General features: G+C 46.1%; 1 protein-coding gene and 1 long non-coding RNA gene across 3 annotated transcripts in view; one reads left to right on the top strand and one right to left on the bottom strand.

The window, feature by feature from the left end:
* The window catches only part of LOC116435173 (receptor-type guanylate cyclase Gyc76C), a 38,939-nt gene extending 25,876 nt beyond the window's left edge, over positions 1-13,063 (bottom strand). The window contains exons 1-2 of the mRNA XM_076372184.1: positions 12,835-13,063; positions 9,910-10,107 (exon numbers count right to left, since the gene is read on the bottom strand). Of these exons, the coding sequence (XP_076228299.1) occupies positions 9,910-10,065 (156 nt within the window). The 5' untranslated portion in view covers positions 10,066-10,107; positions 12,835-13,063. The remainder of the gene's footprint in view (positions 1-9,909; positions 10,108-12,834) is intronic.
* On the top strand, positions 1,740-4,351 carry LOC116435174 (uncharacterized). 2 transcript variants are annotated; one of them, XR_012999724.1, is made up of 3 exons: positions 1,740-2,115; positions 2,375-2,568; positions 2,637-4,351. It is a non-coding gene; the product is annotated as an uncharacterized LOC116435174 (long non-coding RNA). The 2 variants fall into 2 exon arrangements; XR_004236702.2 differs by having other exon boundaries at positions 1,745-2,119; positions 2,637-4,350.
* Positions 13,064-13,317: the final 254 nt, after the last annotated feature.

Genomic DNA, 13,317 nt, shown 5'->3' with positions numbered 1-13,317 from the left:
GGGCGAGATAATGAGGGAGGAAAGTCGAGCGATCAAAAGGGATCCATCCAAGAACACGCAACCGCTGAATCGAGCCAGTTTTTGCATCGCTGCTTACGGAACGGATTTCCTATAAATATTAATTAATCTTGTTTGTGCAATATTACGTTACAAGAGCGCCACGCTCTGTCCTCTCCCTCCCGCGGCCGGCGCGGCGGGTCCCGACGAGGCGGACACGAGCCGACGATGACGGGGCAAACGGGTCGGGACGGACTCTCCTGGCCGGCTGCGAAACCAGTATTCTCACACTCTATTCACTCTTTTATTCTCCCGGCGCACTAAAAATAGCGTTTTACTTGCGGCAAAAACGTCCGCGTTTGAGTTCGCGTCGCGTTCCTGCGTCCCCGCCTCCCTCCCTGATGAATGGGTTCTCTAGCTCCGGCGACGCTTCAACCACCCGACGATTATATTCCGGTGGTTGACCGTTTTCGATTTCCGCCACGTGTATTCAACATCGTTGCGTGAAGGAAAAAGGGAACAAAAGGGTCGGTTGACCCAGTTATCGGGAAATCGAGGATTTAGGCGGAATCGTTTATTGGCCGGTCCATCGGCTGATTTTGCTAGTTTTTGTTTGATGGGCATCGAACTCGATTGATATAGATTCCTTTGTTCGATGTACTTTTTTCAGCGGTGTCTTCAAATCCACGAGTTAACGAAGAAATTCTCTTGTTCGCCAGTTTTCAATCTTTAGGATGTGTGATGACATCAAACGTTCAGGTTTGAGATGTAAAGTAAACTTTTTTAGTTTTCTTTGTTAAAAGAAATCTTCGTAGGCGGTTAAACAATTGTGAAGTGATTAATGATTTCCTCTGCTGTATCCTATGAACACCACAAAAAATCAAGGAAGAAACGAAACAGTTTAGCTTCGAGAAACAATCAAATCTTTTAAGTTCTTTCTAGGCACAAGGTCTTCTTGAAATAGTTTGAAAGAGCACGAACCGAATCCACGAATGCTCGCTCCTCCGATAGCGCTCGAACCAGGGGTCCACGAAAAGTTCTCGTGCTCCGAGGCCGATACCCACCGAGCGATAGATTACGATTATCGATGAGTTTCCGAGCGTTATATCATCCTTGTTGGTTGCCGTGTCTGTTGCGCAAACGGGTCGCTAATCGACGCGCGTGCACATTCCCCGACACGAGAGATCGTCGAAAGACGAAAAAAACGTGCCGGAAAAGGACAGAAGCAGTGCAAGAAGAAGAATGAAGAAGATTAACGAAAACCGCAGAAGAAGAGAAAAGAAAAGAAAAGAAGGTAAAAAACGAAAATGATTTTAAGGAGACGCGCGGGTCGGCGCAGGCACCAGGTTAATTTTACGTAATATTACGGCGTTGCACGGGGATCGGGTCGGTCGTGATCGGCCAATGGCGCGTCCGGCCGCTCGTAAATTCCTCACGCTATCGCGATATATTTAACCCGGCGATAACGTGGCAAACAAATCGTATCGTTTCACCCGAGAGAAAACCGGTATTCTCACGCTGCAACGCTCCCTCCGATCGTTCGCGGAGCGGCCGGCTAAAGATAGCATAATTTCGCGGTGGTATCGTGCAACCTGCGTGCAACGATTTCGCGAGCAACGCGAGAAAATCGCCGTAATTCCTGGGGGACGGCTTGGGGAGGAAGAAGAAGAAGAAGAGGAAGAAGAAGAAGAAGTAGAAGGAGAAGCAGATGGAGAAGGAGAAGGAGACGAGGAGAAGGTGGCGCAGCTAGGACGAGGGAGACGGCCGTTCGCTCGCTCGCAGTCGTACTCACGCTCGCCGAGCGGTCGATCATCGTTTGTTCGCCGCGCGGCAGCGCTAAAGATAGCCAGGCCGATTACTTCATCGTGGAAATCACGTAACATCATTCGAAACAGAGATATAATGTGGGGCGGTGTCGAGGAGACGAGGAAACGGTAGCGCGGAATAATCGTTCCCCGTAGCGCGCGGTGTGCACGCGCGTAGACGCCGGTCACAGGAGCGTGCTGCCTAGCCGGGGCCCGGTCGACCGGCTCTCCTCTGCCGCGAAGCAGAGCGGTGGCCAGCCACACCACACGCGATCATCACAATAAACTTTTTACCCCGACGCGACGCCGACACGTACGTAAGTACATACCGTACGTACGTAAGTGTATAAATAATGCATACGCGTCGCCAAACAAGTGTACCGTCCGCTATTACCGGACCGATAGCTACCTCAACAGCGCTATTATTACGCTGTTATTGCACAAGATGAAAGTATCGCAACGCTACACGCCGCCCACGCGCGCGGGGATTCTCTTAACGGGATTTCGCGCTTCGAAAACTCGTATCGCGGCCTTATGGGCTTCGCACATTTGTCTGTGTTTCTTTGTGTTAGGATGTTGGGTCAAGGTTAAGGGGATTGGCGACGAGAGATTTTGGACTGCGATGACAATCCTTGGACAGTTGGAGAAAATAGAGGAAACGATGCATAATTATTTTCTATATTAAAGATGAAAGGAACTGTTTGTTTTCACTGTCTTGGTGGTAATGGATTCAAAAGAACTCTTAAGTAGTATCAGCAACATTGAGGTCAGACTTCGACACTAGTTACTACGTAACACCACTACGATTAATCAACAAATTCTTTTCGTCTCTAGAATTGCTACTTTCAAAATATATAGAAGGAAAGTAATTATCCAGTGTACACATTAAATTGCAACACAGTGGAAAAGCTAAAATCGACATTCTCTTTGTCTTGACAAGGTTAAGCCTCCATAGGGCGAGAGAATGAAATCCGAAGATCTTCGTTAGAATAAGAGAAACGAATCGATGAAGTGCAACCGCGAGGCAGGCGAGTGTAACGCGTTAATTCCGGTGGAGTCGCGCGGAGGGAAAGGGAAACACGGTGTCAGGACAACGACGGACTGACACCGAGTCGGACCAGGTAAGCGTCCGTTCCAGGTGCGTGGGGCATCAACAGGCTCTCCGGCTATAAATAGACCGCGAAGGTCAGGGGAATCAGCAGTTTTCATGCAAATGCGCCATCGATGGAATAATATTGCTCCTTTCGCGGAGAGCCGATCCAGCTCCGGTTACTCGGGTTTCCAGTTGCGGAATCGTCACGATTTAATCCGTTTTCATTCGTAGACACGGATTAACGCGGGAGCCATGGCTCCTCCAGCATACGCGACCAACATGCTCGTCTCTGAGAAACCGCTGGAATTTATATCGGTAACTGATGCTGTTTACTTGGTCCGTGTACATCGTTTCCCCCCGTCATCGTCCACCTCCGTCGTTTCAATCGCGAAGATTTCTCGGACAGGCGGTACACTACACGTCGAACGCCGCGGTACACTTCAGTTTCGCAGCTACAATGTAATCTTCTTCGGCATTATAATAGAGTACATGGCTCAGTTTCGAGCAACATTGTTGCCCGGCGGCCGGGCTCTCTGGTTTCAATGTGTCTCGCTTGGTGAACGTTTCAAATCGAGTTACGTAAGGTCCCAAAGGGTAATTCGACGTGGAGCCGTTAACGCCGGACCCTCGGAATATCGCACGAGAAATTGCGGACAAGATTGCCACGGATTCTGAGGCGCACTCGCTCAAGATGTTGCCGTTTATTGCCGGCTAGCGAACGAGCGTTCGCAAATCAGGCGTTTAAAAGCGTTCTTCCGAGTATACGTGTACACTTTTCTCTTACGTTTCTCTGAATATTAAGTACCGATATATGAGCTGCCAAATGTTACTGATCCAAGGATCTTCGAAGATCTCAGTTTCGTAAGTCTTATAAAAAAACGTGATTAATTTGAGAACATAGATTACCAGGCACGATAATATCTGTAGACTGTTCAATATTAATCACATTGCGACAGAGGTTAGTAACTAAATAAATGCGAAAAAATTGATAGACGACCGCGTCCATATCGCTTTGACTTTATCGAGTTCCAAGAATATCGAAACAGATCTGTGTTCGCTGCAAATAGTTAAAAGATATTAAAATTGTGCTCAGTCAACCCGTTCACTGCTACGGTGATCATCAATAACCGGAGCTTCCAAGTTGCTGAAGAACAATTACAATAAAAAGGTTGATGTCAAATAAACACATTTAGTAACATAAGCACCTAGATAACAGTGTAATGTACAAAATGCTAGAAACCCTTGTGGCAGTAAATGTGTTAAAAAAGAATGCGTCGGAAGGGCTAACCAGACCGTAGTAACCGAACAAGAGGCTTTTCCGTCGCGCCGGTACGATTCCCACGGGCGGTCCAATAGTTTTCCGATCCGCGGGAACGTCATCGGCTCGGTCGACGCGGCGGCGCAATCAACAGGTGGTTGCACCAACCACTGGCGATGCAGTTGACCGTCGCGTTGTGTGCGTGGCTCACGCGTTTGTGGAGGAGCGGCGGCTCTGTCGCGTGCACGCGCACCCGAGCCTCGAGAGGAGTGAGCCCGAGCCGCTTTATCGAAAGTTCTCACTGCTGCCTGCCCGCATGTGCGCTCGTTACGAGAGCTTCGCATAGGTGGGCACTCTCGGTCCACCTACAGGCATGTACCTAAATGGTCACCGGTGGCCACCGATGTACAGGGTGGTCCAAGCATCCCGGACCGCCTCTCTCGAATCTTCGCGTTTGCGATTTGCATTTTCCCCGGTAGGCATCCGTTACACCGCGCGGCGATCGCGACCCGTTCGATGGCCGTCTACCTCTGCAATCCTGCGGCGCGGCGGTTTCACGCGAAATCGGCCGGATACCGATTACTCCTTTTTTCACCGTTGTCTGCATCGCGATTGGCCAGTCGATCGGCATGTGGGTGAGAAGCTGGGCGCGGGGACTGGCAACAATCGCTTCCTACGTTCGCAGATAAGCTTCACTCGGTTTTCATCGATCTTCTTGCGAATCGTTGGCACATATGTGAGAGGTGGACATATTACGCCGGCGGCCATATTGCGCGCTTACGGTGCAGGTTATATACGAGCTTCGGCGGAAAGAACCGTCGGACAGAACAGCTTTGTCGATGAAGTACAGTAGCCTATCGACTGATTCTTTTTCTCTTTCAATTTTAAACTTGGTATCAACAGTTGTAATCATTTGAGCTTCTCGGGAATAAATATATGAGCAAGGTCGGTAACGATAAATCAGTCATTCAAAGAAGTTATTCGAAGAAAGAAAGTTTCCTCCTACACGCAAAATACAGTTGAAATGGAAGTCTCATTAAAGACGTATAAACATCGGCAACAATTTGTTTCTAAGAACGACCGCGAAGACACGGGGAATGGAACGCGGCGAGGTTTCGCGCAGAAAATAGCGCGCGCCGGCCGTCGGTAAGCAGAAAATAATCCAACGGAAGCGGGAATAGAAGCCGGCGCAGACATCCGGCGGGAAGAAAAAGCGCGAGCCTCAACGAAATTCAACGACGCGTGCCCGGTAAAGGCGAGAGAGGACGGTTCTGCGTCCCTCACGCGGTCCCCGCTCTGTCTCGCGGCCGCTAACGAGTGAAACTAGGTGAAAGTAAGAAGCGGTAGGCAGCCGGGAGACCTCTCCTTGCGCTTACGCGGCCGGACTCGTCCCTCGCGCGGTCGGGAGAAGGGCCCGGATTTACGTTTACAATCACGAGAGCAACGGCGTCGCCGCCTCCGGACCGAAGCGGGATCGGACACTACTGGAGCGCCTCCGCGCGCGCCTTTTATCCCTTCTCGGCCGGCCCAGTCGAAACGATCCGCGTTCTCGCGTGTCCGTTTCATTCTCTTACGACCTCCAATTAACATAAATTAGTCTGGAGGCTTTTTTACGTGCGCGTACCACTTTCTCATATTCGAGCCGAGTCGAGTCGAGCCGGGGGAATCGAGCGAGAGTCCTCCAGAGGCCGTGCGACCTTACGACTACCATCGAGGAAACGTTCTCCTTTTTTTCAGCCTCTCTTCCCTCCCCGAATCCTTTTTGCATTTTTTTCTTCTTTCTGTTCTTCGTCGTTGGCTCCCTCTTTCTCTCTCTATCGCGCGTTTAATTCCTTACGAGGCGATCAAGACGCAGCTGAGGTTTCATCTGCCCGTGGAAACACGCGTGTGGCCGGAATGAGTGAAACTTTCCACCTGGACGATGAATGACCGCCGCACGATGCAACTTTTCCGCGAGCCAACTCCGGAGGAACCTTTAATGCCGTTGACACTTTCACGAAAACATTGATTGACGATTCAATGCTTGCTGGATTCCCTATGATTTCTAGCTGGATGCTGCGAACGTCGAAAGCCAGTCTCAGCCCGCGATCTTTTAACGCGTTTGCGATGTTTTTACCTTGTTTCGATGCGTTCGGCTATACGTGTTCCAGTCGTAACTGCGTCGGTATAAAATTGTATAAGTCAAATATTTTTATTTCTTTTTGAATAGTTCTTAAAGAAATTCACTGATCGATTGAAACGTCGTTTTTGGTCCCACGGAAATTGATCGCTCGGACGTTCTATAATGACGAATGACGCGTGCCCGCGGACAAGTGATCCCGATCGCCAGGTTAAAAATAGTCGACGCGTATTGGTAACATGTGTTTCATAAATTGCCGCGTCTATCCGGTCCACTTATTTGGAACGGCCCACTTCCTGATAATTTCTTCCATAAATAACCTTCGATTCCAAAGTTTCCGTTCGACCCTGGCGCTAAAAATATCGCCACGATAACGTCATCGTGACCCGGTGACGTCACCGAGCTCCACCTTCTTTTTTTCTTTCTGTAAATCGGTTTTTTCTTCTCCTCTCCTTCCCAGTCTCGCGGGAAATCAGACTCAGCACAATAATTGTACTTTAAAATCAGTGTGTCGACGGTTTTACCGTTACGGGTCCCCATAAGAAGATCTTCGCGAGGCCTGGGACATGTCTCGTAGGTGTAAGACACGAAAATCGCTGAATCACAATTGTGATAATATCGTTAACTGGCTATATTGCCGGCGATAATTGATCGCGGTGTAAACGATCTTCAATATACACGATCCGAAATAGTCATTTGTAACGGGCCAGACAAATATTACAAAAAGGACGCAGTCGGGAGCGGTTAGAGTAGCCATTTATCATAGGCAGCGGCATCCTAATTGGAACCAACAGGCTAATCTTAGTGTAGTCGAGGCTTAGAATAGCTCGGGCCCAAGGTGATTTCAACCGACGACGATCCGTCCGCGCGCGTTCGCGCTCTAATAGAGACAGTTCGGATTAGGAATATACGTTCGAACGGAAACCGAACCAAATAAGCTTTGTCGACTTTGTTCGAGCGGAACCGGTTCGATTCGGTTTCAGCTGCAACAGTCGCGTTTCTAGATCCTGCTCGAACGCGCGTCACGAGCTCCGGACCTAGGATAATATACGGCTCCAGATACGCTATGGCTACGATAACTCATACACGGATACGAGATAGCATAACCCAAGGCGAGATCTAACCTAGGGCTACAGCGAATCGACCTTAGGTGCACTGATCTACGAAGTTTTGCCTTTTCAAAATTAAGGTCGAGATTAATGCTAGAACTACCAGGTGGGATAAACTGACCGATTCTTGAATTCCTTTTTCGCAATTATGGAAAAGGTAACAAGTGCTTCTCTGAGAAGTCACTAATGAAATTGATTTGGCAATGCACAAATAGAGTTACGAATGATTCGAAATCTCAACAGATGCATTCCTAGACTTTCTATAAGATGATTAGATAAAGTCAGCTTGACTGTTTGGTAGTTTTAGTGTTAATTTCATACCGTGTGTTGAAACAATTCTGAAAGAGTTGAACATAGTCAAACAAGTTTATCAAAGGAATTAAAATTTGTTCTAATTTTATGTTCAGAAGACTGTACAAGTGTATAAACTTCTTCAGCCTAATTAGAATTTAAATGAACTTCAACTTGGTATATTGTAATTTTTAAGCAGATAAGTTCAGTTTTGTTTAAAACTTTGAATTCGAAGTGAAGTTGAATGAAAACCGTGGGACAGATATTGATCGTATTCACGTGAGCATCTCGTCCGAAACAAAGAGCACGCGCGGAGGGTCCAACAGTGAAGACCTTATGTTAATTTTTCGAAGGGCCCGAAGCGCAGGCATCGCGTGTTTCCTCGTGATCGCGTGTACGAAAGCTCCGAAACGCACACAACCCTGCGCGCGCGCGGCCAGCCAGCCCGTAATTATATTGTCACGCCGCGGGTGTTCAATTTGTCGGCACACATCCGCCTCCCCCGCGTTCGTCAACCAGGCATTCGGTCTTTTGCTCCACCTTTGACAACTTCGGCATTTAGGCGACACCCTACAGACTTCTATGTTTCCACGTAGGATGAATGCTCGTGTAGAATTCGAGTAAAACGAGACCGAGAGACGTGTCACGTGACACGAAGTCGATTTGGCAGAAGTTTAACATTTGGGACATCAGTGATTAGGTACTGTGGAGTGTCAATGGAAAGCTTATGACTAGATTTCAATGCATTTAGAAGATATTTTTGGATTTGATTATGTTCTTAAATAATATATATTTAATTTTTAAATAAACTTAATATAGTCTTGAATACGAAAGTTCTAGCAGTACTAATCCTCAATTGTGGTAGTTTCTTACCTTGTTTCACACAATATATACAAACGAGTTATCTTCAGATAATACAGATTGAGGTTAGGGTACTCCGCCTCTATGAATTTATTAAAAATTGTGTATTATGATAGAAAGCATATACATCGAACATCCACCTATGGATCTGCTTTAGCGATGAAGCTTTCCGTTGATACCTTACAGCAGAGACTGTAAGGTCTCAACTCGGCGTTGTTCCAAATACTAAAACTGCAGCTTACAATTTCTTCTATCATTCATAGTGTCAACAAGACGTATAATCGTTAGAGGATTGAATATCATTTTTGAATGATGGATCGTTGGATATTAGAAATCAGAAGTATCCTTTTTAAATATATTCAAATGAGTTCTGCTAAAATCCTAATGCTTCTTCCGAATGATGAATTGTTGGATATTGCAAATCACAAGTCTCCTCTTTAAATGTATTCAAATGGGTTCTAAAAGTCTGAGTAATATTTTTCAGTGATGGATCCCTGGAAATTTGGAATTGCAAATGTCCTTTTTAAATGTATTTAAATTAGATTTTAAAAGTCCTGGTGATAGATTTACAGAATTAATTTTATTTAGCTATTATCCTTGTGTAACCAAAAATACAAATTTTGTATCCTTTAAACTGTTCCAGCTGGATTATGCTGTCTTTTATTTTTTATTTTATACTGAAAATGTTGGATTCCTAAAGTTCAACTTAAAAAATTTTAACATTGCTACTTTTACTGTAATTATTCACTAATAAGTATATTAATACAGAATCATAGGAAAAATTCGAGCACTAATACTACCGGGACTTGAACCTGCATTCTTGAAACTTTACTGAAACACGCTTTAACGATCTCGATCACTGAATTTTATGGTGTATATTACATTACTAATGCTTCTTAATATTGTCACAGCAACGTCTATCATACATAGACGACATAGTTCTTCAAAAATTCATATTTATGCCATTATATTTAACGAACAAATTTTGTTAAGATTTACAGGATATGAAAGCATTAAAACAGTAATCAATACGACAAATATGACTTCTTCTATTAAACAAACTGTTCTTTTAAATATATTAACATTTTCACATATTTTTAAATATAAATGAAGCTCTTGGCCTTAGCTCTCTACAAAAATTCTTTCACAAGCCGATTTTTTTCTGACAACACTATTAATCGACAGCAAGCAATTCCCGTAATGAGTTACGCAGACGCTCACAGTATTTCCGCGGCGTAGAGAAAGTTTAACCGTGAAAGTTTAAAAAGTCCCAAGATCGTCGAATATCAGTTAAGTGGATGACAATAGGAGAATCCAATTTTGCGTGCAAGATTGCAGTGCAAGCGTTGTCTTAAAGCATCGTTAAATGTACTTACATAACTAATCATGGGTATGTTGCGGGACTGAGCGACTATGGCTTCGACGTAGCACGAGCCCTCTGGTCCAAAGAAGGCTGCAACCCCGTCGCAGATCATATCGATCATCGCCTTGGTGGCTTCCACGGTCTCTCCCCTCGTGTCGCTCCATCTCATCACCAGCTGCACGTTCGGTAATATGTTCGGATCACTGTTGATCTGCGAACATAAAAGAAAAAAACGAATGAAACCATGAAGATCGTATTCGGTCGATTGACACCAACAGAGTAACGGGCAACTTTCTATCATAGGGTTAATTCAATTTTCCAATTCCCTCTGATTGGAAAGACAAATTTATTATCGTCCCGCGCGATCGTTAAACGGTTAGGCAATCCGCTACGCGAGGCCTACCGCGTCTCGTCGCATCGAATTACGATAATTGGGCGACGCGACCGCGCGGATGCCAGTCCCAGATCTTCGCCGCACACAAATCGCAGGACTCCCGCGTGCTTATCTCCCCTTAATTGTTTCCCGGCGGTGCCCTCACTCGCCCCCCGATTTAATGGGACTAATTGCGTTACCATAACTCCTAATCATGAATATTCATCGGCGTTCTAACGATGACGGACACCGTAAACGTTCCGTATTCGCTTGCCAATGCCGTGTCCACGCGCGCTTGTAAATCATGGGTCCAGGAACAGCGTAGGATGACGAAGCGATGAAGTAACAATTACCGGGTAATTGGAACAATGGCTCGCCGATCGGCGGCGATCCTTTCAACTCGCGCGTGCATTTTCCTATACCGACGACTCACGGATAAATTCGCTTCGTTCACGGTGACTTTTAGTGGCATTTCTTTGCCACCTCGAACACGATTTCTGCCCGTTAGGAACGCCGATTAAAGTTCAATTCATAATGTTAACCTGCGGCCGCGGCTCCGACTCTCGCGACTGTTTCTGGGACTCTCGCCGTTCGCGTACACGTACGACACGCTCGCGCAGCCCGTCCGTTCGTGCTCGGTTATTATGCAAATCCGAATTCCAGGGAACAATGCGTTTTACAGGCGGCAACATCGACGATTTACGTGCCTGACGGTGCTGAAAGTGTGACCGCCGTGATCAAGGACTGCCAGGAAATCCCTTTACGCGGATTTGCTTTCGGAGAATCCTAAATCCTGATGGACGAGGATGAAGTTAGCCTAATGAGTTTGTTGTATCTGTGCGGTTAAAGTATTGTATGAGAAAAGAATTTCTTGTGGATGGAGAAGTGGAGACGTCGAAGACAGTTTGTGGGAAAAGTTAGCGCGAAGAAATAGTAAGAGTTAGGTCTATTAATATAATACATACTTAAAAGAATTGAAAGGTAGATCGCTTTCAAATACAAGGTCACTAGCTCTACTTATTTTTATAACCACTAACTTCCTTTCTCATTGTTGTAACTACTAAATTTCATGTTTCATTGTCGTAATTACTTTTATAACTACACTTTAAAGAAATTATAAATCAATGTACCAATCTAGACCAATAGAAAATTGATCTGGTCATTTTAAAGCTAGCAAAGCGACAGAATTAAAAACGTTTAACAGAAGTCCTCCCTCATATTCCTCGTCGAAGTTCAATATTTGAGCACACGATTCTATCCGACGTTCCTGTTCAAAGAACAGTTCTCGAGCAACCGCGAGTACAGGTAGCCGAAGTGATTGCGAGTGGTTTGCGCGCATAAATCCGCCGGCTGTCTGTTTTACAAATAGTCGCGCGGTTACGTTACACAGAATGTATCAGTTTTCCCCGTGATTTCTAGATCGGATCGGCCGCGAACGACGGAAAACACCGGCCCGATGGCTTAATTATGCCCCGCGCGCAATGTTCCAGGAATTAATTACTAGCCGCGACGCAATCGATTACACGCGGATCGCTTACGCAACGCGGTCGCGCGCGCGCGGAGGTCGACACGACGGTTTGGTATTCGCGGGCGAAAACGGGGAAAAATTTCGCTCGGAAAGACGGCTCCAGTCGCGCGAAATTTCGTAGCTCGTCCGAAGGAACCGTTATGGCGGCGGTTTTAAGGGGGAACGCTATAAAAAATCATTGCGCTTCCCGTTGGATGGCTCGCATTCTTGATTCCGCACCTGCCACCGCTTTGCCCGGACGACAGGCAGCCCAGCCGCCGAATCCTCTTGCCCCGCGGAATGCGAATAATAACACGCGTCTACCGTATGAGGAAGTTAGTCCACTTTGACCGGCGAGCTGCGGATCAGTCGACGACCGAAATTAATGGCATCACATGCCAAACGTTTCGAGTAGAAATTATCCCCTTTTTTTGGAATCCTCCGCGGGTACTTCTTGGAGTATATTGATTATGTTCTTAGTTGTGTACTACGTTAATTTAAAGATATGTTAAGAGAGGAAACGTTTATCAGATTTGAAATATTATTTTCAGTTTAACTCTAACAGATAATTTATCTTATTTATTGGAATACGTGAGTATTAAAGTGTTTTCGCAGTTCTTCTAAAAGATTTCACATTTTTTTATTCGTTCAAGTAGGATGAAATGATTTCGTTAAAGAATAGAACAATTGTAAAATATTTTAAAACGGGTACTATGTTTTTAACAAAGAGATCTACCAGGTAAGGTGAAGTTTAATGCTCGTTTTATGTTTTCCAATCACGATACCATTAACCCCCCCCCCCCCCTCGCACGGCATGTTCCATCATCGTTCATTTTTACAACTATCTATGCGTCTATCCACCTTCATTAATACTCGTTTTTTCGCGGAATTTCCAAGTGCCTGTTTCTGTCATAAAATCGCCGGATCCGTGGGTACGTCTACACAGCGATTTTTATTACATTGTTGTAACGTTCGTCGCGACATCAGGATCCTTTAACGGCGACATAAAAATTGTTGACGAAGCAGCACTTTGTACGCGGAAAAAATAAACGAGCTACCTGTGTTTGGTCTGTTCCCCGCGATCGATACGTCGATGATAGATATCGTGGGCATCCTTCTACCCAAAAACAGCGTCCGTCCGTCGTAATTTCGGCATAGCGATTCCGGGACAGTTATGTGAAGGTTGTACAACTGTTGCACTTTACATCATCCAATTACAAAGAGACCACCCACGCAATGATCGCATGCAAACAGACGGAATCGCGGGGGTCGTGTTTGTTCGAATCCGCTAAACAACGCACGGAACGCGACGATTCCTCCGGCGAGAGCTGGTCTCGTCGACGTTACATCCGCAGTACGTCACAGAACACACGACGACGTCTCTACTTGCGCTGTTGCCACTAGCAAGGTTTCACCAATCAGCTTATTTTCGAGTAATTGAAGGGCGTCTGGTCGTGGAAGGCTGTGCACTACCGAACGCCAACCTTCAGGGACGATGAGAACGACTTTGCCGACGTTTGGAGTCGCTTAACGCGCGCCGA

The sequence above is a fragment of the Nomia melanderi genome, chromosome 11 (assembly GCF_051020985.1).
Source record: "Nomia melanderi isolate GNS246 chromosome 11, iyNomMela1, whole genome shotgun sequence".
NCBI classification, from domain to species: Eukaryota; Metazoa; Arthropoda; class Insecta; order Hymenoptera; family Halictidae; genus Nomia; species Nomia melanderi.
The sequence above is the reverse complement of the archived record's forward strand: the minus strand, read 5'-3'. Positions and strand labels throughout refer to the sequence as shown.